Source organism: Penicillium citrinum (genome assembly GCF_028827155.1).
Source record: "Penicillium citrinum strain IBT 23319 chromosome Unknown utg000003l:1.0-4596430.0:1.0-4598250.0, whole genome shotgun sequence".
Taxonomy (NCBI): domain Eukaryota; kingdom Fungi; phylum Ascomycota; class Eurotiomycetes; order Eurotiales; family Aspergillaceae; genus Penicillium; species Penicillium citrinum.
This window is the reverse complement of record NW_026622688.1, coordinates 1822514-1846520: the sequence shown is the minus strand read 5'-3', so window position 1 is coordinate 1846520 and position 24007 is coordinate 1822514. Positions and strand designations below refer to the sequence as shown.

General features: G+C 47.7%; 8 protein-coding genes across 8 annotated transcripts; 4 read left to right on the top strand and 4 right to left on the bottom strand.

The window, feature by feature from the left end:
- Window positions 1-13: 13 nt before the first annotated feature.
- On the bottom strand, window positions 14-3160 carry N7469_003899 (CheY-like superfamily; the record flags this gene model as incomplete). The annotated part of the gene is made up of 2 exons (XM_056642819.1): window positions 14-1517; window positions 1584-3160. The coding sequence occupies 2 exons, from the start codon at window positions 3158-3160 to the stop codon at window positions 14-16; spliced, it is 3081 nt and encodes a 1026-aa protein (XP_056502231.1).
- A 1011-nt stretch (window positions 3161-4171) lies between these two features.
- Window positions 4172-6149, bottom strand: hsp60 (chaperone ATPase HSP60; the record flags this gene model as incomplete). Its single annotated transcript, XM_056642818.1, has 3 exons — window positions 6005-6149; window positions 5768-5909; window positions 4172-5688 (listed from the first exon to the last, which is right to left on the bottom strand). The coding sequence occupies exons 1-3, from the start codon at window positions 6110-6112 to the stop codon at window positions 4172-4174; spliced, it is 1767 nt and encodes a 588-aa protein (XP_056502230.1). The 5' UTR covers window positions 6113-6149.
- Window positions 6150-7126: 977 nt separating this feature from the next.
- N7469_003897 (uncharacterized protein) lies at window positions 7127-9104 on the bottom strand (the record flags this gene model as incomplete). Its single annotated transcript, XM_056642817.1, has 3 exons — window positions 7127-8168; window positions 8228-8610; window positions 8712-9104. The coding sequence occupies 3 exons, from the start codon at window positions 9102-9104 to the stop codon at window positions 7127-7129; spliced, it is 1818 nt and encodes a 605-aa protein (XP_056502229.1).
- A 903-nt stretch (window positions 9105-10007) lies between these two features.
- Window positions 10008-12343, top strand: N7469_003896 (CAMK family serine/threonine-protein kinase; the record flags this gene model as incomplete). Its single annotated transcript, XM_056642816.1, has 6 exons — window positions 10008-10056; window positions 10110-10745; window positions 10802-11400; window positions 11488-11618; window positions 11687-11703; window positions 11769-12343. The coding sequence occupies 6 exons, from the start codon at window positions 10008-10010 to the stop codon at window positions 12341-12343; spliced, it is 2007 nt and encodes a 668-aa protein (XP_056502228.1).
- An 889-nt stretch (window positions 12344-13232) lies between these two features.
- N7469_003895 (uncharacterized protein) lies at window positions 13233-14692 on the bottom strand (the record flags this gene model as incomplete). Its single annotated transcript, XM_056642815.1, has 2 exons — window positions 13233-14509; window positions 14629-14692. The coding sequence occupies 2 exons, from the start codon at window positions 14690-14692 to the stop codon at window positions 13233-13235; spliced, it is 1341 nt and encodes a 446-aa protein (XP_056502227.1).
- A 945-nt stretch (window positions 14693-15637) lies between these two features.
- N7469_003894 (ATP synthase subunit epsilon family protein) lies at window positions 15638-15994 on the top strand (the record flags this gene model as incomplete). Its single annotated transcript, XM_056642814.1, has 3 exons — window positions 15638-15669; window positions 15724-15838; window positions 15920-15994. 3 exons carry the CDS (start codon window positions 15638-15640, stop codon window positions 15992-15994), a joined length of 222 nt encoding a protein of 73 aa, XP_056502226.1.
- Window positions 15995-16528: 534 nt separating this feature from the next.
- On the top strand, window positions 16529-19258 carry N7469_003893 (N-alpha-acetyltransferase 35, NatC auxiliary subunit; the record flags this gene model as incomplete). Its single annotated transcript, XM_056642813.1, has 8 exons — window positions 16529-16625; window positions 16690-16757; window positions 16833-16973; window positions 17044-17265; window positions 17339-17794; window positions 17856-18113; window positions 18162-18260; window positions 18326-19258. 8 exons carry the CDS (start codon window positions 16529-16531, stop codon window positions 19256-19258), a joined length of 2274 nt encoding a protein of 757 aa, XP_056502225.1.
- Window positions 19259-20247: 989 nt separating this feature from the next.
- Window positions 20248-22748, top strand: N7469_003892 (uncharacterized protein; the record flags this gene model as incomplete). Its single annotated transcript, XM_056642812.1, has 5 exons — window positions 20248-21011; window positions 21120-21379; window positions 21463-21597; window positions 21651-21741; window positions 21815-22748. 5 exons carry the CDS (start codon window positions 20248-20250, stop codon window positions 22746-22748), a joined length of 2184 nt encoding a protein of 727 aa, XP_056502224.1.
- Window positions 22749-24007: the final 1259 nt, after the last annotated feature.

The window sequence follows — 24007 nt, the reverse complement described above, 5'->3', positions numbered from 1 at the left end:
CTGGCTTTTCTTCTCAACACACCGCCGGAGGGAGAGGAAGAGAAGCGATGTTCATCGCCGCACATTTCAATATCGTTTGCATCATGATGTTACCATTCAATGGTTTTGACAAGTAATCGTCCATGCCAGCAGAAAGACATTTATCTCTATCTCCCATCATAGCATGGGCAGTAAGAGCAATGATCGGCGTCCGTGGTAACGAGTTCAATTTCTCGTATGTACGAATTTTATTCGTTGCTTCGAAACCACCCATCACGGGCATTTGAATGTCCATGAGAATTACATCGTACCGGTGACGTTTAATTTCTTTCACGGCTTGTAGGCCGTTTTCGACGACCGTCACATTGTGATTATCCTTTTGTAGAATTCTGACGGCGACCTTTTGATTTACGTCGTTGTCTTCGGCGAGAAGAATTGCTAGCGAGCGAGTGAATCCTGATGAGATGCGACTTGCGCGATTCCCGAGTGCTGGAAGAATTCCGTTCCAGAGGTCTATTGATCGACAGGGTGTGGTGATGTAGGATGTTATTCCGAGTTCGCCGGCGGATTTAAGCAAGAGTGAGATATTTGGTGCCATGACTGTTAGAGGGACCGAGGAGAGTGTTGAGTAAGTGCGTAGCTTCATCGCTGTGTCGACGGATGATACGATGATAGCATCGATGGAACGGCTCCATTCTGCTCCGGGTTGATCGAGGAGATGGTTCTCGGTTATAATCACGGGTTGGAGACCCAGTTCTGATAGCATTTGGGCTGCAGGGATTGGTGGTAGTCGTTGGTCTTCGAGTAATAAAACCCGGCGGTTCTTGTAAGGGAGTACCTGCTCTGCAAATCCGGCTGCTTGCTCGGCAACTTTGACCCGACAGGTGAAGGAAAACTTGCTTCCCTCACCTACTGTGGAAGTAACCCATATATCGCCGCCCATTAGAGAGACAAGACGTTTCGAAATCGCCAGTCCCAGACCCGTTCCTCCGAATCGCCGAGTCATAGACCCGTCCGCTTGTTGGAATTTATCAAATATAAGACCAAGTTTGCTCTGTTCAATGCCAATACCAGGATCTGCGACTGAAAACTCAAACATAGCCTCATCTGGCCGGAGATCTGGATTCTCCACCCGCCTGATGCACACTTTGATCTCGCCGTGGTCAGTGAATTTGATTGCATTACCTACCAGATTCAGCATTACTTGACGGAGTCTGTAAGCGTCACCAGTGAGGTAGTCGGGTACGTTTCCATCCACGACATAGGCCAGGCTTAATGCCTTTTCATTTGTTTCCACTGACAGGGCTTTCAGGACCCCAAACACGGTAGATCCAAGACTGAAGGGCATCTTCTCAATGTTCATATGGTTGGCCTCGATTTTCGATATGTCCAGAATATCGTCAATTATGGTAAGTAGACTGATGGCAAGATTGTGCACCATGTCCAGAGTCTCTCGCACAGGGGCCTGAAGATCGTCCGTATCGAGGGCCAGACTGGAAAGACCAATGATTCCATTCATGGGTGTACGAATCTCATGGCTAATCCACTGGTTAGTTTTGTCTTGCTTCGGTCCCTATGGAATCTCCACCTCCTGAGCAACCTACCTCATATTAGCTAGGAATTCCGATTTACTGCGATTTGCTAGCTCTGCAGCTTCACGGGCTGCCTGATTGCGTTGAATACTGTCACGCAGACTGTTGATCATTTTATTGATTTTTTGCTTCAAGTCATCCATCTCCCCAGATGCCGACACGGTGATCAATTTGGTAAAGTCGCCGCTCATCGCTGCTTCAGTAATCTCTCCAAAGGCACGCACCTGCGATGTCAGGTTATCTGCCATGGTGTTCACATCTTCACTGATAGACCTCCATATACCCAGGGAACCGTCGACATTGGCTTGTCCACCAAGTTTGCCATTGACACCCACGTCCCTTGCCACGCCTTTCAACTCTCTTGCAAATTGACCCAGACCGTCGACCATGCTATTGATTGTTTCCTTCAACGTCAGTATTTCACCCTGTGCATGGACTTCAATCTTGGTACTGAGATCTCCGTGGGCGATCGCCTGCGTCACATTCGAAATCTGTCTGACTTGCAAAGTAAGGTTTTGAGCCATGGTATTCACGTTGTCCGTCAAGTCTCGCCATCTCCCCTCGACATTGTGGACCTGAGCCTGTCCACCTAGTGTTCCGTCCGTTCCCACTTCTCGTGCAACGCGGCTCACTTCAAAAGCGAATTGATTAAGTCGATCCACCATGGCATTAATCGTAAGTTTCAAGTCCAGAATCTCGCCTTTCACATCAGCGGTCACTTTCATTGTAAGATCTCCACGGGCCACTGCTGTTGTCACTTTGGCGATTTCTCTGACCTGCTGAGTGAGATTGGAGGCCATGATATTTACATTGTCGGTTAAGCTCTTCCATGTCCCCTCCACTCCATGAACGACTGCCTGGCCTCCGAGTGTTCCATCCGAACCGACTTCACGAGCCACACGGCTCACTTCAAAAGCAAATTCCCGTAATTGGTCGACCATGGAATTAATGATATTTTTCAGTAATAGAATCTCGCCTTTGCAATCCGCTTGGACTTTCCGGGTCAAGTCACCCTTGGCAACGGCCGTAGTCACGGTCGTAATATCGCGAACTTGCGTGGTCAAATTATTTGCCATGGCATTCACATTGACGGTTAACTCATGCCAGATTCCCTGGATGCCCTCGATCCTAGCCTGACCACCCAGTACACCTTCCGTCCCCACTTCACGAGCAACCTTGGAAACCTCCTGACTGAATATTTGAAGCTGATCCATCATTGTATTAATAGTTTGTTTGAAGGCAGCAATATCCGGAGACATCTCGAGCGGATGCATCCGGGCTCGTTGGGAAAGATCTCCATGGGCGACTTGAGTGACGATTTCCCCGATAGCACGGAGTTCTTGTTGAAATGCTTCATTGATGTGTGTATGTTTCCGCAACTCATTTCGAAGTTGAGAACATTCTTGCTCGACTTGTGCGATGGCCGAGTGTGATTCGCGGCGATGTATCAGCTCATTTACAATGAGTGATATGAATTCACGAGGAACAGAGACCTCGGGACTCTGCTGATGTTGTAGAGCTGCTCGCGCTTGAGACAAATCCGCATCACTCACTAAGGCTGGCTGGTTTGTATGAACCAGAGCTGCCATAGTTAAGATGATGGGTGACAGAGATTAAATCAAAAAAATTAAATCAACCAGCTGTCCTCCACGTCTTTGATGGAAAATTTCAAAATGTTCAACTGAATAATGAAATAGTGGAGAGAAAGTGAGAAGCAATAACAAAGGGGATGGGGATGGAGACGGAGATGGAGATGGGGGGGGGGGGACAGAGAAAGATGTGGAGTGGACTAAGTGGCGAATGGCAAAGCTGGGGGGGAAAAGAAGAGAGGAATGAGATGGGATAGGAGGAATGGACAGTTGAAAGTGGGCCAACAACAGGGAAGATTCACAGATGACACATGAGAAAGTCTTTAGATCATCTCCACTTTCGAAGAAGCGAAATGATTCGAGGATGGTGGGGAAAAAAAGAAAAGAGGAAGAGGAAGAAGAGGAGGAGGAGAGAAAGGCAAAAGCAGGCGAAAGGGAGGAAAATGGAGTCTAGACCGCAAATGGAGGGGACGGGACAGATTAACCTTAGCCACAGGCAGAATTGCCGAGGGAAGTAGCCAATAAGTAGAGACATCAGATTTATTGAGATGAATATACTATTAAAGATGAGATCAGTAGATGGAGAAGAATTAGGATTATCTAGACTTGTAGTCTACGGTGTTGATTTACAAGTGTATATACTACATACTATGCAGATCGGACCGGTCGATCACGATCCACCGTGGGTATTACAACCGCCAATGATAATCCAGGAGGCATAGACAAGTTTCGGAGAGTCTATGGAAAGAGAATAGAAATGCAGAATTAGAATGCATTAAAACATAATGAAACAATATGATACAAGAATTTGCGCCGGAACCTTTTTTTTTTGGTGCCCCAGGAAGAGTGGAGAGGAAGAGATAATAACACACACACACACTCACTCAAGAATACAGGTATAGGAAGCAAGATCAAAACATTACAAAGTTCCAGGGCCGTAGAGGATCGGACCGCGATGCAAGAAGATTCGGTGAAGATCGGATATCATCAGGGACATGCAGGGTGAAGTGCTTAGAACATACCACCACCCATGCCGCCCATACCACCCATACCACCCATGCCACCAGCAGGGGCAGCAGGGCCCTTCTCCTCGGGAGCATCGACAATAGCAACCTCGGTGGTACCCAGCAGGGAGGCAACACCGCTGGCATCAACCAGACCAGTGCGGACAACCTTGAGGGGGTCGACGATACCGCTGGCGATCATGTCAACGTACTCACCCTTGGAGCTGTCGAAGCCGCGGTTGAAGTCCTTGGCGTACTCATCGGTCAGCTTGCCAACAATGACGCTGCCCTCGAGACCGGCGTTCTCAACAATGGTGCGGGCAGGGCGGGTGATGGCGCTCTTGATGATGGAGACACCGAGCTGCTGGTCGAAGTTGGCGGGCTTGACGTTGTCCAGAGCGTTGGCGGAAGCCTTCAGGAGAGCGGTACCACCACCGGGCAGGATACCCTCCTCAACGGCGGCGCGGGTGGCGTTCAGGGCATCGACAACACGGTCCTTCTTCTCACCAACCTCAACCTCGGAGGAACCACCGACCTTGATGACGGCAACACCACCAGAGAGCTTGGCAAGACGCTCCTGGAGCTTCTCCTTCTCGTACTCGGAGGTAGTGGGGTCGGCCATGACGCCACGGATCTGCTCGCAGCGCTGGGCAATGGAGTCCTTGCTGCCCTCACCGTTGAGGATAATGGTGTCCTCCTTGGTGATGGTGATGGCACCAGTGGTACCCAGCATCTCGGGGGTGAGCTTCTCGAGCTTGATATCGAGCTCATCGGTGAAGACGGTACCGTTGGTCAGAACAGCCAGGTCACCCAGGATGCTCTTGCGGTTGTCACCGAAGCCGGGGGCCTTGACGGCGGCGACCTGGAGCTGACCGCGCAGCTTGTTCAGAATGCAGACGGCGAGAGCCTCACCCTCAATGTCCTCGGCGATGATGACCAGGGGACGGCGAAGGGTGGTGGAGGCCTCCAGGGCGGGGATGATGTCCTGGACAGCGGAGATCTTCTTCTCAGAGAGCAGGATCAGGGGCTTCTCGAACTCGACCTTCTGGGACTTGGGGTCGGTGATGAAGTAGGGAGAGGTGTAACCACGGTCGAAGCGCATACCCTCAGTGACCTCGAGCTCGTCCTCCAAAGTCTTACCCTCCTTCACGGTGATGACACCCTCCTTGCCGACACGCTCCATAGCGGTGGAGATGAGCTTGCCGATGGCAGTGTCGCCGTTGGCGGAGATGGTGGCGACCTGGGCGATCTCCTCACCAGTGGTGATGGCACGCTTGTTATCGACGAGGTACTGGACGGCGGCCTCAACAGCGGCCTGGATACCGCGGCGCAGATCCATGGGGTTGCAGCCAGCAGCGACGTTCTTCACGGTCTCGGAGAAGATGGCTCGGGCCAGGACAGTGGCGGTAGTGGTACCGTCACCAGCAATCTCGTTGGTCTTGGAGGCGACATCCTGGAGAAGACGGGCACCGAGGTTCTCGAACTTGTCCTGGAGCTGGACAGCCTTGGCGACAGTCACACCATCTATCGAAAGTTAGCTTTCAGTTTGTCCTAGTTTTCCGCGCGCGTGTAATTCCACCGAATTGCGCCGAGTGTGACCTACCCTTGGTGATCTTGGGGGAGCCGTAGGCAGACTCGATCAGGACGTTGCGGCCCTTGGGACCCAGAGTCGATGTGACGGCCTTGGCCAGGGTGTCAACACCCTTGAGGAGGTTGGCACGGGCTTCGACGCCGAACTTGAGTTCCTGATCGGAGGATTAGCTAGGGGCTAGGGTTGAGCCGGGAACTTCGGATGCTGAATCCGAAGACAATTGAGATATATAAAGATGGTATCACATACCTTGTGAGCAAATCGCTGCTGCTGGAGGTTCAGGCCGGAGCGGTAGAAAGGGGCACGCTTGGAAGCGGCGGAGAGGACGGAAGTCCGGGCAGAGATGGCGCGCTGCATTATGGCTGAAAACAAAAGCAATGAACAAAAGATGAAAAAGAACAGAAGATGGAAGAGAAGAGCAACCCGATGGGGAGATGGAGGGTTGGGGGGATGGGAAGGAGATGGAAAGGAGATAGAAAGCTGGGGGAGATGAAGCTAAAGTCTCGAAAATTTTCCAGGCGCTTCTTCAATTCCCCAGACTCGCCGGCAGAAACAGCTAGAAGGTCACGTGATACATTCCCGAGGCATCGGGCGGGCGGGAGTAGCAGTATAGTTCTTTCGTAGAGTGTATGGACATAGTAATTGATGAGTAGAAGATAATCACTTGATTAAGTAGAAAATTCAGTGAAGTATATCGAAACATCAATTCCATTGATAGTATGTTTGAACATAGAGTAGTACATTCACAGTATCAATCGATGCGGAGTGCCGGCTGTCATCGGGCCAGCATTTCGGAGTTCACCCTGATTGGTCCATCCACTCCAACCCGAAAGATCACCGCTTTAGTATAGGTATACTACTACAGGCCAAGTATACAAGTATACTACGTGAGCTACCATCTTTACTAGATAAGTATATATTTGCCATAATGTTTTAAGGCATTTGAGTCTGCATTACATTGATCTCCGATAACTAACGTAGGTCCTCTCCCAAACCATTTACTATCTAGTATAAATGGCCCATGCTATCGACTTATCTTACAGATATATGCTTTGCTCCCTAAGTTTATATCATGAAGATCTCGAAGTTATGTAGTAGAACATCAAACATTTGACTTTATGAACCACAGAAAATTCGAACGGTTTCCAGCCCTTAACTGTGTTGATATCTCGGTGTCGGTAATGCATTGGGTATGATGATGGATTTCAGATAGGTGGAAAATAATATACTATAGTAGTTTTTAGAATATTCATCTAGCTTTGGGGGAATGATGATTCGAGTGGTTGAAACCTTTCAGTTAGAAGTTTTTTAACAACTCTCCAAACCGAACATTCAGATACCCGTCTGATACTAGTAGTTACCAAAGAGTCATCACGCCATGGACAAGGATTTGATCATATCATCCAAAGGGCAAATTATCGCCCCGTATATAGCATTTTGTAACTCGGGCTTCGTCAAATCGGATCCTTGGCCGAAATCACATTGTAAGCATTGCTGAACGATGCGCTGATACCTCGATCCTAAAGGGCGGATCGAGGATGCCAGCTTCCTGGCAATGATTATAGGATTATTTGTTACCGCCATCACTTCTAATGACTGATGACAGGCCATTTCCAAAAGGGCGACGCCGAGACTAAACAGGGTCGGGTTATTTATACCGTATTGTAGCTGGACGTTTTCCTCATCCGCTTTTAATGAGAGTACCGTGGTTGAATTTTGATTGTCTTGAATGGACTCGGACTCCTGAAGCTCTGCATTCCGTGAGAAGCAGCAGGTAAGATGCAGTGTGCGTAAGGATTCCTCGGTTGGTCGTTGGAAGTCGCCAAAATATGCCATATCTTCCAAGCGCCAATCACTCTTGAGCCAGGATGTCGAACGATATTGCAGGATGGCGATTGCCATTTTCCGAGCAATTTTGAACTTGCTTGCCGGATCAATCGCGGCAGGCATTTTTTCCGTTTGTTGGAGTAGGGCCTTTAAATTCACGATTTTTTGGGATTCACTCGCCAATCGTCTACCGTTCTTATAAATAACGTGTTTGAATAATCTGGGAGTCTCAAGGTACCCAAGACAATGTCCGGATTCGGGCATGGTATCTGGACTGTCTGTCCTCTCAATTTCATGGCAGAGATCTCGAATGTGATTCAACTGACCGAGCGAATCCGTAGTGTTAGTAGTTGGTTCCACCTTTCTTCTCTTACTCGGTCTATTGGATCCCAAATCCTCCCAAAAGTCCTGCACACACGGCCTACCAGTACCACTGGTATCAGGCTGAGCTGTTTGCAGCGCAGTTGATATATCTGTTAAAGTATCTGTAGCAGTAGTGTCGAGAGTGCCATGCCTATTTGAAATGGTAGTCTCATCAAGCTTGACTGACTGAACATAAACCCAGGTATGGTCACTGCCTCTGTCTCTAGTTCAGGTAATCAGCTTTGAATAAGTAGTTAATAGTTCCTTCTGGACAAAACATACTGTATTTGCTTGAAATCCTCGTCGAAGATATCATGTGACAGCGCTATATCGAGTTGAAGGGCGTTTGAAGCTTGCGTCTCGACACAAAGTTTTCCATAATGGGTCTTGTGGCCTGGATATGGGCAATTCCAAGCAGCGGACAAAGCTTCATGCAGAGTTTTTGACGCGGAATTGACTTCCTCATAATGTCTGGGCAAGGTCGTTACAGATGGGCTGGCAAGGTCCTTTCTATTTTTGTGGAATTCCCGAATTTGGGAACGGAGTACAATCAGATCACTGTTGCGCTCTCGTAGCTTCGACAAATTTTCATAGTATGTACTCTTATCGAATGCTATCTTGACTGAATCTCGAACTCGATATATGGCAGATTTGAGCTTTTCATGCTGTGAGTCAAATATAATTAGTCTTTTTTCGCCGGAAAATCATGCCAGCAAATAGGTCAATGGCAGATAGGTCAAACCAATATCGCGGGACTGGGACATACCCTCTTTTTGTGGTGGACCAAAACGTCAAAGGAACTCAGATTTTCCTCTAATATACCGAGCATGTCTCTCGTTTCTGAGATGATGATCTTACAAGCTTCATAGCCACTGCTAAGACATTTGTTCAAATCCTCCTCTAAATGAGCCCTCCTCCAGAAATCGTGGCTCGCATCCGCCAGCATATGATGGGAATAGTCTTGTCCCGCGACAATCTGAAGCAACAGATTGCACTCGTTCAGGAATATTTGTCGACAAACATTGAATTGCTTCTCAACTCGTCTCACTTCACGAGAATAGTGACGAAAAGTGTGCAATGTGCTGCATACCGTTCGGTAATTCTTCACGGCCTCGAGAACCAAAGGGATTACGCCGAATACCAGGCCAGATACTTCCATAATTGAAATTGATGGCGACACTATACCCCTATACCCTATACTTAGAGCTTATCCCACTTTGCGTGAATACCAGAAGAAGAGAGCATGCAAATCAGGGCGAGATTACCCCTTAGCTATATGGGGCCATTTGAAAGTAAGCAAGGCGAAGTGCATGCAGTGTGGGAAAATCAATTCCCAACTTAGCGTCCACCACTTTTCCCGTGATCGCGCACTTTTATTCAGCCGTTTTTACTAGTTAGTTGCCAGTAACTATCTGATTTTCTCTTTCAAGTGAACCCCTTACAAGGCAGAGAAATCTTCCACCTCAATTTCCTGGTGGGCAACTGGAGGGTTGATTTGGAATCTCAACGAGCCTCTTTTCCCTGCTTCTTATCCCCCGCTTCAGCTACACCCCGGTAAGGCCCCCAAATTATCCCGGAAAGATATTCCCCACCTCTTGCTGCGCATAAGCACCTGAGCTTCCGGAGTGGAAATGGCCTATTGGTAGCATCTTCCTATCCTACTACATAATTCATTGCGCCTGTTGCGAACGGAATGGGTAGACTCACTCCTGATGCTGATTCATCAGTCGATACTGATTCATCGGATTCATCAGAGGATCTCTATGAAGATGTCATCTCAAAGAGACAGAAACAAAAATATCACTCGACTGGGAGTGATGAGGGTGAACCACATGTACTCAACAAGCCCTTGAGAATTGGGATAATTGCTGGGCTATACAATTACTGCCGCGCGTTGTATAAATACTTGATCTCAAAGGCCACTGAGAATAAACGCAGTGAATCCCTGTATTCATACCAGGAGATGGAGAGTGGGTATCAACTATTGATGATTTGGGGCCATGACTTTGACGTAGCAAGCGATGGACTTGACAGACAACTCGAAGATTCGCACGAGATCAAAATGTTGGTATTGTCTGTGCTTGTTTCACTAGCCAAATCAACTTGGGAAGGTGACTTATTTGATCCTGCTCTTGGAATGGAAAGATGTTAATCTGGCTTACAGTCATATCGCATGGATATAGCAAGAGGTCTTTGCGGGGGTCTGATTTGGCCGATTTGGCAGAAGTCTTGCACGAAGCAGAGAGTATCTTGCAGGAGAGGACGGACTCAGACAATGACAGCGATAACGACAGTTTAGTGAGCCAATATGATGTCAAAGATCATGACGATATCTACGAAGCACAGAAAGATATGAAGGCATACGTGCAAAACCTGTTCGATCTGATTCCAGCCATAGAAACACCTGCCCGAACTGGAGACAATCGCAGGAAAATGCTTGCGTCTGATGCTAGAAGAGCCGCGCAGGGCCCAAGCCATATTGATGAACTGAATCCTCAAAAAAGGAGAAAAATCCGGGAAACCCCAGAAATTGGACAGTTAACAGGGATGACTCAGGGTGACACACAAGCCCTCTCACAACTCGTCTATCCACCAAGAGAATACGGCAGTGGAACTGAAGATGAAGATGCTGAAGACGTCTGGGGCTATCTCTTACCATTAGACGATAAAGTCGATTCTGTGCTTTGCCTGAAGACACGCGATACACCTGAAGCAAATAAATCTATTAAGGGCAAGGATAAATCCGAAACAGGGACTCGCCAGCATGGTGGGTATCTGGTTGGACGCCATCCGGAGTGTGGTAAAAATTTCTCTGTCCTATTCATCGCTATTATTTCAAATACTGAGTACAATTAGATCTAATGATTAACACTCCTACTATTTCGAATCGTCACTTCCTCATCTTCGCCCAGAGCACGAAGGGAGATCGCGTTGCTATCCTCGAAGACCTATCGACAAATGGTACTTTCGTGAATGATGCTATCGTGGGACGAAATAGGCATCGCCAACTGGAACATGGAGATGAAATATCTGTCTTAAACGAGGCCCGCTTTGTCTTTCGTTATCCTCGTTCTAGAGATGGGAATGGTTTCCGTCAGCAGTATCGTCTTCAACAGCAATTAGGAAAAGGCCATTTCGCTACAGTTTACTTGTGTGTTGAGATCGCTACTGGGGATAAGTACGCCGCCAAAGTATTTGAGAAAATCCCAAGGACTTCGCAAAGGTCACAAATGCAAGAAGAGGCCCTTTACTCAGAGATTGCTTTGCTAAAAGCCGTGAACCACCCAAGCTTGTTATTCCTCAGAGAGATGTTTGATGAAGACGATGGTGTATATCTTGTCCTTGAGCTGGCGCCCAAGGGCGAATTGTTCAATTTGATTGTATCTAGGGAAAAGCTTACGGAAGATGAAACTCGTCATATCTTCAGACAGCTCTTTGAAGGACTGAAATATCTGGTATGTTTACCCCCGAGACCGTGATGCTAATTATCATCTCAACCCATGACTTTGAAGTGTACCATCTGACAGCTTTGAATTATCTAGCATGAGCGAGGAATTGTACATCGAGATATCAAACCAGAGAACATCCTTATTGCTGATGACAGCCTAACCGTCAAACTGGGAGACTTCGGACTTGCCAAGCTTATCGGCGAAGAATCATTTACAACAACTCTGTAAGTGCAATGTTTGATCTCCCACCATATAGCAGCAAGTCAGAATACTCACCATCTATGATCAACAGCTGCGGCACACCATCATGTAAGCCCCCCCTTACCGAAGATCCCCTTGTGGTATATCTACGAGGATGGTTACTAATATAACAGACGTCGCCCCGGAAATACTCCAAGAGAATAGGAACCGCCGTTATGCAAGACCCGTGGACATATGGTCCTTAGGCGTAGTCCTCTATATTTGCCTCTGTGGATTCCCGCCTTTCTCCGACGAACTAAATACACAAGAGAGCCCCTACTCACTCGCCCAGCAAATCAAAATGGGCCGTTTCGATTACCCATCACCATACTGGGACTCCATCGGCGACCCGGCCCTTCATTTGATTGACCGAATGCTAACAGTTGATCCCGAGAAAAGACTTACGGTCGAAGAGTGCCTCGACCATCCTTGGATGAAAAATGAGCCGCCGATTGTCGATGCAGAAGGGTTAACTGGAGCGCTGGGGAAGTTGGATTTTTCGAAGAGGAAGGTTGAGAGAGAGAGGACGCTTTTGAGTACTGTTAATGAATCTTTCTATGGAGTTTCTGAGGGAGGTCAAGGAGGCCCTGGGAAGACAGAAGCTAGTGAAGGCAAAGCCTTCAAGAAGGATGCAGTTGGGAAGAGAACTCATTATCCTGTCCCTGCTAAAGGTCCTCGTGGTAGAAAGGACAAGGATTCCCCGTCTTGAGTGACCAGGTGGTCACTCAAGAGCAAGTGTGAAATGTTTTTTTTCTTATCAAGACCCATATTTGGACAAGGTTTGGCCCGGATATAAAAGAAGTACGGCAGCAAAAGCTTTGAGCATAGATATTGCCCAAGCCACTTGGAGGAAAGATTGTTGATAGTACGTCTTATTCAAGAGATATTCGTATCAATTACCCTCGGTTTGCCTTCATATTCAACTCCTTTCAATTTCCGATCAAAATATACATCAAATCAGCAAAATGAAATAAAAACCGACTTCCATTCTCTTTTTTCATTTTTGTTTTTCCTTTACTCTTTTCAGTGAGGTTGTCGAAAAACGGCTACACTATACCAGTGCTAAAAATCAACCACCTAGTAAGTTCTGATGCTATGGTAATCAAGCGTGAATAAACCAAGGATTTCATTGAAGCTCCAGTGACAGACCGGTGTCCTTCTTTGAGAGCCACTGTTACGCACTCACAGGTCACTGGAAATCTCAAGCGCTGGTCATATTTGAACATCATGCCAGAATCCAGAACATCCATGGATCATTATATGAGACCTCTCATAATCGGAGGATGGTTATATTCGGGAATATAACCATCCTCCGATTCGCTCTGGATCCACAGAGCTACTTCTACTGGTATTGGAATCGAAGGCTCGGTTTCTTATAATCCAAAATCAATGAAAATCCACACTATCTCACTAAAGTTTAACTATTCCGCCATATCCATAAAAAGATGAATTCAAGTCAATTCGTTGTACCGTTCAATTTCATGTCACCTTTGCCGAAAAAAAAGCCTTCGCAACCAGCTACAATCAAAACTGCCTTATCCTTCTCACTTCACCATCAAAGGAGTCACCACAAACTTGCTTTGGCTTATCCAGGAGGCTCACTCTCGAAGATTACCTATCCAAACCTCATCATCCGATCCCAATATATGATTTAAACCCGGGGCGCTTGGTTCAGATTTAGTGAGCAGGTCTTGTGGGTTTACTCCTTGCGGTCCAGCCCTTGAAGGGGAAGGTGGAGGTTCATAAAAAGGCATGGCTGGAGGGATAGATCGAGCAACCATCAATGAATGATGTTCTGGACCCTGGGAGAAGAACTGGCCCTGCGTATATGGGTGACTGCGTGGGAATATTTGGTGGTTCTGTGGGGCCACCGCCAAATGCGAATAGCTCCCCATCTGACCTCCATTAAATCCTGAAGCGTGGGGAAACCCCTGGGCCATGGAGAAGCTCCATTCCGGGGCCTGGGGATGGCCATGGACTATTGGGTAGTTCAGGGGATTGTTAACAGGGAATTGGTATGGCACTGGAGACGAGAAGAAGTCTGGCGTGCCGCTGGAAGTGTCTCTGGGAGTCTGCAAGTGCCAATGCTTGTTGTCAACACCAAAAGTCGGACCTGGTGTTGAGATGGAGTCATTTTCCAGGGCCACGGGAGTGGACACAGCTTCCTCAGCCACATCATCATGACTGTCCTTCTTAACTTTGAGACGAAGCTTCATATTTCTTCCTTCAGCGCTATCTGAATCTTCCCTTCGATGATTGTATTTGCGCTTATTACGAAAGTCTGCGGTCATGAAGCCACAGGAGATATTTGGACTGGTCAGCAAACCATTCTCATGGATGTCACTCTCGGATTCCGAAGAAGAAGATTCACATGCATCTCCTGGCAATTCAGCTTCGTTCTCTGGCACGTTGTCGAAGCCAAAGTCAAGGAAAGGAGCGTTGGTGCATGCCATTTCGCTTTCCGAGGTTGAGTCGCGGGTGAAAATTTTGCGCTTGGAAGTTACTTTCCTTCCAGAATTTTTCAATTGACGTTTCGACTTGCGTGAGACAGGTACCCCGTATTCAGGATCAGATCCATCAGAGGTCTCAATGAGGGCTTCGTCTTCTACGGGGAGCGCATCAATCGTGCCACCAACGTTGGAGGTAGAGCCTTTCGAGCCCGCTTTCGAGTTTGAACCGGCAGCACGTCTTAGAGGGGGAGGTACCACTTTGCCCTCCTTCACACGACGGCCACGGAGCTTTGAGAGGTGCTGAACAATAGCGCCCTCGCTGAATTTCGGTCCCATGGTCGATGCCACTTTATCCCAGGGTATCTTGATGCCTGCAAAATTGCAAGCAGCCTGGATTGCCAGTAGTAGGAATGCATCGATTTCCGCTATTCCAGTTAGCGTAACGGACTGAGATAAGGGTTGGGTTTTAATTATGGACATTGAACGGAAAGACGTCATGCTAGATCTATGGGTGGTTTCAGATGAAACAAGGGAAAGAACTCACTGTCCCAGCGTACCAGTGTACGTTTTTCCTTTCTGGAACTGGGGCGCTCCTGACGGGGTGTCATGTCGAGCTACCGTGGAAATGATTGTATGATGTTGAGTTCAAAGAGTATGTTCGGTGAGTGCAATTTGAGGTGGTCCCGACTGGTCTTTTGGATTCTCAACAAGACGAGGACAGGGTGGCTACGAGAAGAAGATAGACTGATTTATCTTCAAACGTATCCCGTGTCCTGTTTCCCGTGGTTCAAAACTATTCAGAATTAAACAAAGCAACATAACCCCGAGTTGGGACTGATCAGAGAGAGGAGATGGGATGAAGAAAGATGAAGATGGGAGAGGGCAATGATGAGAATGAAGTGAAAGGAAGGAGCGGCGATGTAATGATTTCATTTGGGGAAGGTGCTACTCAGCCTCCGATTTCGGGCTGGTCACATTCATTGTCGATTTGCCCAAAGTGGAAATGGAAAAGACTACAGAGGATATTCACTGATAGTGAGTATCTTCACAAATGTAGATTGGATCTACGCTCTTCATATCGCTATAGATTAGGAAAGATTCATGTATGAACCTGGTTCATTGTGAAGGGGGTAGGAGAGCAGTTGTAATACTATTACTCGTGGTAGTAGAGTTTAGATATCTGAATCTTGCCAAATGTGGTTGCAACATGATCGAATAGGGTAAGCGTTGTGGTATACTCTAAGTTTGTTCATTGTAAGTAATCAGACAAGATTGATTATCGACAACTTATAGCACGGAGCCCAGTCTTGCTAAGTTACACGTAGTATCCTGTGTTTGTTGAAATAAATAACAATGCTGCATCCAGAGGAGGTCAAGATGAAGTCGATGTTTACCTTTTCTGCCTGATATATCCACGTGACTCGTGTGTCCGTGGCACGTGACTTGTTATCACGTGACTGGTCTCCCGAAACTCCGAATGCTTCCAAAGTCACCCGAGCCCGTTTTCACCCCCTTCAAACCAAACCACCCACCTCCCCACATCCACATTCAAAATGACTGCCGCTTGGAAGGCCGCTGGCCTCACGTACGTTCGCTCGATTTTCCGAATATCTAACCATTCGCTCACCCGGATTCCCAGTTACAACCGCTACCTGGCCATTGCCGCCCGTACCGTGCGCCGTTCTCTGAAGGAGACTCCCCGCCTCGAGTCGGAGCGTCGCGACCTGATGGACCTCCGTTTCGCCAAGTGGCATGTTAGTTGAATCCGCCGAACTCGACCAATTTAGAGAGAGAAAAGCAGACCGGGAAGCTAACGAAGAATCGCGAATGTTTAGGATGGCAAGCAGGGTGAAGCCCGCTCCCTCGCCCAGGCCAACAACGAGGCTCTCGCTGCCCAGGCTGAGAAATAAACGGATCGCCCATGATCGCAAAAAAGAGCGATTGATTAATTGGGGGAATCGTCATGTGGGAGGAGTGATGGATCTCGGGGGAACTCATGAATCGGATAAGACAAAGAAGCGGAGGAGTGAAGCGGACCCCCGGAGACATCGAACTTTTTGTACATGTGTAGCAATACTGGCCGATCTAGGTTCGATCGAGTCTAGAAATCGCACTCGTCCTTTGTTTTGAAAATTAGTACCCTCTTCGTACTCTCGAGTTGATTGTTGTAGATTAATATTATTTGAATGGTTCACTTGGGGCTTGAGCTGAAGTTGGCAAAGCTGAAGCATCGCTGCACGTCAGAGGCCGCTCTGGTTTGTCCTGCCCGAGTCGCCTTTTTCCGCTCTTCCCCCACCACCACCACAACCAGCACCTCTCCCACTACCAACCACTCGATCATTGTCTTTCAGCTCATACCTTAACATTCTTTGGATATATAAAAATCGTCAAACCTTCCATGAGATCAACCGGTAGTAATTTGCAGAGTCTAGTATCTCTGTGCCATGCTGCCCAATAACGAAGTGCGCCTGCCCACTCCGCGGGCTGCGCAGACTGCAACACCGCGCGATATCACCGCTGAATTCACCGAGTCCGCTGCGAGTGAGTTGATTGATATTTTACCTGGACTAGGAAGCTCGAGCTAATAATTATCTTTCTCTTTTAGAACTCAAGACCGGTCAGCTTGTCAAAGATGAATTGTTTACCCTGTTCGAGGCAGTGGGCGCATTGGAGGTGCGTCATCGTCAGTGACTAAAAATGTGATGGAGGAGAATTGTACAACTGATGACACATCGATCATCTTCGCAGATAATGGACTCGAAAATGGATAGTGGTTATATTGCTCCCGGCGAAAACCACGTGCAAGCATTGGAGGATGATTATGATGTGCGACAGGCCTTGACACCAGAGCAAGTCATAGGGCTGATGGATCAGCTGCTTTGCCATGAAGTATGTGTACTCCGTCTCTATTGCTGCTATTTCTACTGTAAGAGGACATTATGACTTATACTGAATTCAGGTGGCATGGCATATGGGCCATCCTCTTTCGCAAACGCTCTTCACGTCGATCTATCTGGATAATTTGCTTTGGCCTGTGCCCAGGACAGTGGAGGATGCTCGTTTCGATCGGGTGCCAAGCGAGTCGCCTCTAATTAGTCTTGTTCTCCGGGCATACTGCTTAGCGCTTGTCAAGGCTTGTGATTTTGTTCATGCGAGGATAGTGACGGAGTATTACTATGAGGTAGGATGATCACCAAGGAAGAAAAGGGCCGGTGAGGTGGAGAGGACTTTGCTGATATTTCTCATTCTTGTAGGAAGAAGACTTCGTCTCACAGCTTTACAATCGCAATCTCCTATCCGCATTTGGTCCGTCACACTTCTGTCGCCTGCTGGATCAGGCTCTGGAGTGGGTAGATGCCCAGGAAGCAATAGACCAAAAGTTGCGGGATGCCATTCGGTGCAGGCTCCAGTTTCGTCACGAGTTCTTATGTGCTCTGGATGAAGATCTCGAGATTCTAGATACCCGATCCTCAGAGAACTTCGTGTCGTGCCTATCTTCGTTGAATCGTCTTTCAGAGAGTGTATCCCTTGGTCAACCGGTACCAGAAGCATTCAGTCTTAAGATTCAGCGGAGACTAGCTAGCACAGTTCCCCCTCGTCCCATTGTTCACATCAGTGCTGAGGATGCCCTTGTTCACCTCAAACGGCTTTGTCAAGATGCAATTGATATGCAAGAGATGATGGATTATCGAGGACCTAGTAATTTCAAGGTGAGTCATGATTGTCATTTTTTTGTGAACACCTTGTCCGAAGTTCCTAACGCCTGCTCAGACCGCGATATGGACTCTGCTATCACGGAAGCCCCAGCCTTCAGTCTACATCCGCTGTCTCCTGCAGGCACTGATTATGAATGATATGGTTATACTGGGTGAGATTCCTGTCAAGCAATTTCTTTACGACGATCTGGCGGAGCTGGTCTTGCCATCTAGTTTGCTTCTCCAGGCGAACACGGACGAAGTAGAATTACCGTCCGACCCTCGGTTCCAGATTGCTCAAAAGATGGAGGGCTTTGTGAAACGATTTGCCCAGGTATGTTGCTCAGCCGGCTCTAGATGGCCTGACACTAATGCCCTGCAGCCCTTTGTGGACACTGTGCGATGTGCCTGCCTCAATCGCTGTCGGGTGCGGCGAACTGTGTGTCATACCGTGGTGGACTGGGATAATTTACAGATGGAGGTATGAATGAATGATACTGGCAGTGGTAGAAGTAACCTGTGATGTAATGACTGACCTATGGATAGGCTGAGGAGCTTGATCTGGAATTACAGAGGTTGAGCAATGAACGCCCATTGCAGATGAAAGGAGGAGAAGCCACTTTTTCCTTCCCGCTCAGTAGTTGGGCGTATACTCAAAAGCTCATTCAAATCCGACGTATCATTCAGATGGGCTTTGAGCTGTCAATCTATGCGCCGGAGGAATTGATGGGGATGTATTGGTATCTGTCGTACATCTGTTCCACGCACCTTGGCCATCTCGATCGTATTCGTACTTTTACCGTGGCAGCTCGAAAACAAGATCTTGTTACAAGTGGCGGAGATCGCTCGGCCGACTCCAAGAAGTCAGCAGCCTTTCATCGATCATTCCGGACTTTAGAACGCATGACGACCCAATTGGTGGCCATTGATGCATTTGCGATCGCCCTCCACGCTTTATATGTTCTCCTCGCGCGGCATGAGGTACTCCCGCGTGCTGCAGCGACCGAGGCATACTCTACTGATCGATTACGCTATGAACTTCGGATGAAACCATTTATTCCCATTTCTCTCCCTGAACTGGTACCGTTTGAGGAATTCCAAAAGGAGTCGACCTTGGAAGGCGACTCAGATACGACTATATTAGATCGGGCGACTAAGGCGATTACCGAGGCTCGAAAAGCGTGGGATGTATTACTTTCCCAGGGGGCTTTTGTCGAGGACTCGACATCTGCCGCGCGCAAAACATCCTCGAACGCCATTGAGGAAGATTGGAAGCGGGATGTCAAGGATGCTATGCGGGCATGCATTGGAGCAAGTATCGCGATTGAAACGATGCGTAAGGCACTGAGCAATAACCCGAGACCATCGACCAGGCAACCATTGAACGTTGAGGTGACTCTTCCAGAAACCGGTAGCAAGGCACGATGGCATGAGTGGTGGGTCGTGCCACAAGTAGTTGAGAAAAAGAGCCCACAATGAGCCTGTCTTTTATGACTAATCATGAAATACAATGTTTCCAGAGTCTCCATTGCTTGTGTGTACTTATTATACTACGATAATAAGCGTAGATGTCTTAGGGATGCATCCGACGGAGTTTAGCGTGACAATCTATGAGGATTGTGGACGAACTGGTACTTTTGTAAATCCTTTGATATCCACTGCATTAACTAGTTATACTATCTAGCATGGGTAACTAATAGTAATAGCCTATGTATGCATTTATTATAACATCTATAAGGTTATAGTTAGGTATACATACTCCGTAGTACTGTAGTATCCGAGGTGCATACTCTGTCCAGTATCATACGTAGTACTGCTACATGATTGCCAGTGCTCATACTCAACAGGTTACTATGTAATATTCAATTAATATATATGGTGGAGACTGATAATCCTCAACAATTCCATAATCGATTCTAATATCCTCTACTAAATAATTAATTCACCCTCATACTACTATGTACATAGTAATTCTAATACTGTACTATACTATACTTACTACTAGTAAGTATACTGACTGTCCACCCGCGAACCACGGACTGCTTGCGGCTGATGAAATCATCCAACCTCACTTCTCATCTTCTCTTCTCTCTTCGCTTCTTCCCAACTCCCTTCACCCTCTCAATTCCTATTTGCTGCTCTCTTTTCTTTTCTTCCTCTTCTTCTGTGCATTTCTCCACTATTTTTCTTCCCTCCCATTCACCTTCTCTGCCACTCTTCCTCTCCATCTCCCCCGGACCGCATCGGCTGCAGCTCCGCGATACCCACCATTGCCCCATCTGTCCTTGGAATCTCCTACAAGAGCTTTCTATGCCGTCCTCCGTCTCTCCCCTGCACTCTCCACTTCGTCCGTTCAGCCAAGGACTTGATTAATTTGGAAAAATCTCTACCAACTCTCGCTCTTCTTTCTCTCCTCCCCAATCACCAGCTACACTCCAGCTACAATCCAAAAGTCTCTTCCCCGGAAAATGCCAACATACCCCATTCGCCGCCGACCGCGCGAGTGCAAGACCTGTCTACCGTGCCGAGCCAGCAAAGTCCGCTGCGATCGCAATGTTCCTTGCTCCAATTGCGTTAAACGAAACTTCACCTGTTCCTACGGTCGTCCACAATCCAACAGATTACCCATTTCTTCCTCCCTTACAGCTTCTTCCACCCCGCTACATTCCAGCTTTGTCTCGCCCGCCTTCACACCTACCTATTCATCAGCACCACCACCACCATCACAACCCCACGATCTGACCGATGTCTCCTCCGTCACCGATCGGCCATCTCAGGCCAGCGATGATCCAGACTTACCGGAGTTGATCGATATTTCCCAGGGCGAATGGGATGACATCAATAATAAAATGGTCGCGATGGAGCAGATCATCGGGAGTCTCCATTCGATCTTCCAATCTCATTCCTCCCGTCGCCGCCGCGCTGTCGATCCCCCACCAGAAACGATGGAACGCAAACGCTCCAGTCAATCCGAGGGGGTGTATGGATCGAATTCGTCCCGAACGGGCGCTGTCCATCTGGGATCTCGGTCGGCTTTGGTCGATATTTTGGATAAATCGAAGCACTCTAAGGATATGGCGCAGGCGCTGCCTCAGGAGGATCTATTGGCTGATTTAGCCTTGGAAAATGAATCCGCAGCATACCCTTTTGTAGATCTGTGGTCATCTGACCCTTATACTTTCAATATTGCGGGCGTGTGTGCAGTGCTTCCCGATGATGAACAGTGTCGACGGTATGTTTTGTGTTCATGGATTGTAGACACGACCCGCGCAGGTTGTGCAAGATATTTGTGTGTAAATTGCATGGCTGACTTTTTTTTCTTCTTCTCATTTTGTTTCAGATTCTTGGGCTTTTATAGGGAAATTGGCGCCGTGTTGTACCCGGTGTTACCGGATTTAGATGATCTGGAGTACAAGGCAAGCTGCTTACTTGATAATCGACGTCGAGTGGGCGGCGTGTATAAACCGGATGCCAATGGGTTAGTCAAACCATTTGGAATGGATTTGCCTTTCTTGAGCTTGCTTTTTGCGGTGCTTGCATCCGGTTGTCAGTTGTCGGATATCACCGAGCGCGAGCGCGAGTTAACCTCGTGGGTATATGGTGCGTGAGAGAAGCCACCAAGTCACGAAGCAAGATATGCAATTGTGCCGGTGAAAAAGACCATACTGACCATATTTGCCTAGTCTCTTGTGCATATCAATGTCTCCGGATGTTGAATTATGTTTCGCAACCCACGGTAGAAGTCATTCAGATTCTTCTCATTATTAGCAATGTTCTGTCATATAACATGAACGCTGGTGCATCATATACTTTGCTAGGTATGTTTCAATCCCCTCACCTTCGTATCAAGCCCAACTAATCCATTGTCTAGGTATGACGGAGCGCATGTGTCTTGTTCTTGGTCTTCATGTCGAATCCACGGGGTTCTCGCCTGAGGAGCAGACAATTCGGCGACGAGTTTGGTAGGGTCTTTCACTTTTTTTTTTTCTCTTCTCTCTTTTCACGAGCTATTTTTCAGAATGCTAACGTTAGCAGGTGGACAATGGCTTTCCAGAATAGTCACTTTTCACTCGCCTATGATCGACCCTCTATCACCATGGTCAGCCAACCCGAGATACCATTCGATCGTAAATCCATGCCTGGCCACCGAACATATTTCGAAACTCTTTGTCGCGTGGTATCACTTTCACTAGAGATCCTCCGTTCACGAATGAATCCGGAAACCTCGCAACCTCGATATCACGAGATTCGCGATTGCAAACAACGTATTCAACGAATGCTTGCCGAAGCTACTCCTCATCTTCGCTATAAGGATCAATGTCACTCCCTTGTGGAACATATCGAACGAACAGAATTGCGCCTGCATTCGTCGTATCTGCTGTCGGTTATGTGTCGAATCTCACTCGATCCACACGCCCACATGGACGAACACCGTCGCGAAATAATCCGCGAAGATTGTATCGCAAGTCTCATCGACACGGTCGATGCCTTCGTAGAACTGCACGAAATCAATTCGCACTGCTCCCGCTCTTGGATTAGTCTCCAGCGATCTATTGCATCCGCCTTCTTACTAGTCGCCAACGACGACAGTTCGCAGACTTGGCAATTGATTGATCGACTCGAGAGAGTCCTGGCAGATCACGTCTATGCGGACGGTGATGCCACTCACAATAGCCGTACCGACTCGGCAAAGCACCTCTCCTCCTCCCTTCGTGCGTTGCGAGAGATCCGTGACTCGTTCCGTTCGCGTAAAGTCTCGCCGTCGGCACCAGCCCCTGGACAGACATTCTCGCCGATGGTATTGCGATCCCCGCTGTCGATGGATACGACACCTGAAATTCCGACGAGTCTGGCATCGGGCACGAATTCCACACTCCCGGTTGAAGATTGGGGGATGCGGAATATTCTTGGTCGGGTTTCGGATGTTATGCTCTTTCCCAGTATGAATGGTCAAAGTCCGGCTGTATAAAGGTTGGAATTTATTTATGACATCGCATTGCATGGAATCGACGGCGTTTTTGTATTATTTCGGAAGGTCTTTTTTGTTCAAGGGGTTATTTGGCGTATCTGCAATTTGTGTACCTGGGAGACCTGTCTCTTTTCTTTTCTTTTCTTTTTTTTTTTTTTTCTCTTTCTATCTTCTTGTTCGTATACCCAGCCACCAGTTGTTTTAAGTGGAGGATGAGCTGCTTTTTGCGGCCAGGATCTATACATACCTATACCGTCAATGGATCATCAACATAATTCGTCAATGTGTTTCTCTTCTCTTTTCTTTTTCTCCCCCCCCTCTTTTTTTTGGCTTTTTTTTTTTCAAGGGATGAAGACAAATCGAAAAGAAAAGATCAAATTCATCTCAAACAGGATTCAGCACAGTTCCGACTGAATAACCCATGATATCACCAATCTCGACCTCAATAGTTTCAAACATAGCATGGGATATCACAGAAAAGAAAAAGAAGAAGAAGGAGAAAAGAGGAGAAAAGAGAAGAGAGTTCGCGCAACGCGGAAACCCGGCACACTCAAATCTCTTATATTCCACAACGCAGGGGGGGACAGAACAGAACTACAAATTTCCCACGGGTGCTAGTGTTCATTCCGCGTCGCAATCCCCGAATTTCAGCCCGAAATGGGAGATTAGCCGGAGTCATCCGGATGATTTCATTCGCACATCCATGTTTTAGTCTTTTTCTTTTCTCTGCTTTGGTCTGCTCTGGTTTGCAAGTGGGGATGCAGTTTTGTAGTTCGGCCGGCCGAGAAATCACCGCGTTGGTTTCTGGTGGGACGATCGACACTTTTCCCCACCGAGTTTGGTCTGGCAGATGTGCATTGCTCTTGTGATTGATGGATGGCTGATGGCTGGTGGATTCGGATGGCTGCTGGCTTGGTATGTACATAGTATGTACAGGGGATACCCCGTTTATATCTGGGGCAGTCATGGATGAGGAGTGGAGTGATATTCTACATACGTGGGGGAATTGACTCAATTATGCCCGAGCCGGATACACCGGCTAAGTCCCAAGTCTTAGTTCATCGGACGAAATGCCCCAGAGTCCATTCTATCTGCTCTTGTCTTCGCTTCTATCCTTTCATTTTCTTTCTCTGCACGGACGAAGGATTCACATCTGACGATGGTGTCTTGGGTTGGGCGTTCTAGGCCGAGCCTGATCTGACCATTTCATGTGCAAATTAGATGATGTGTTTGTTGGCGGTTTGTCATTTGTGGTTTTT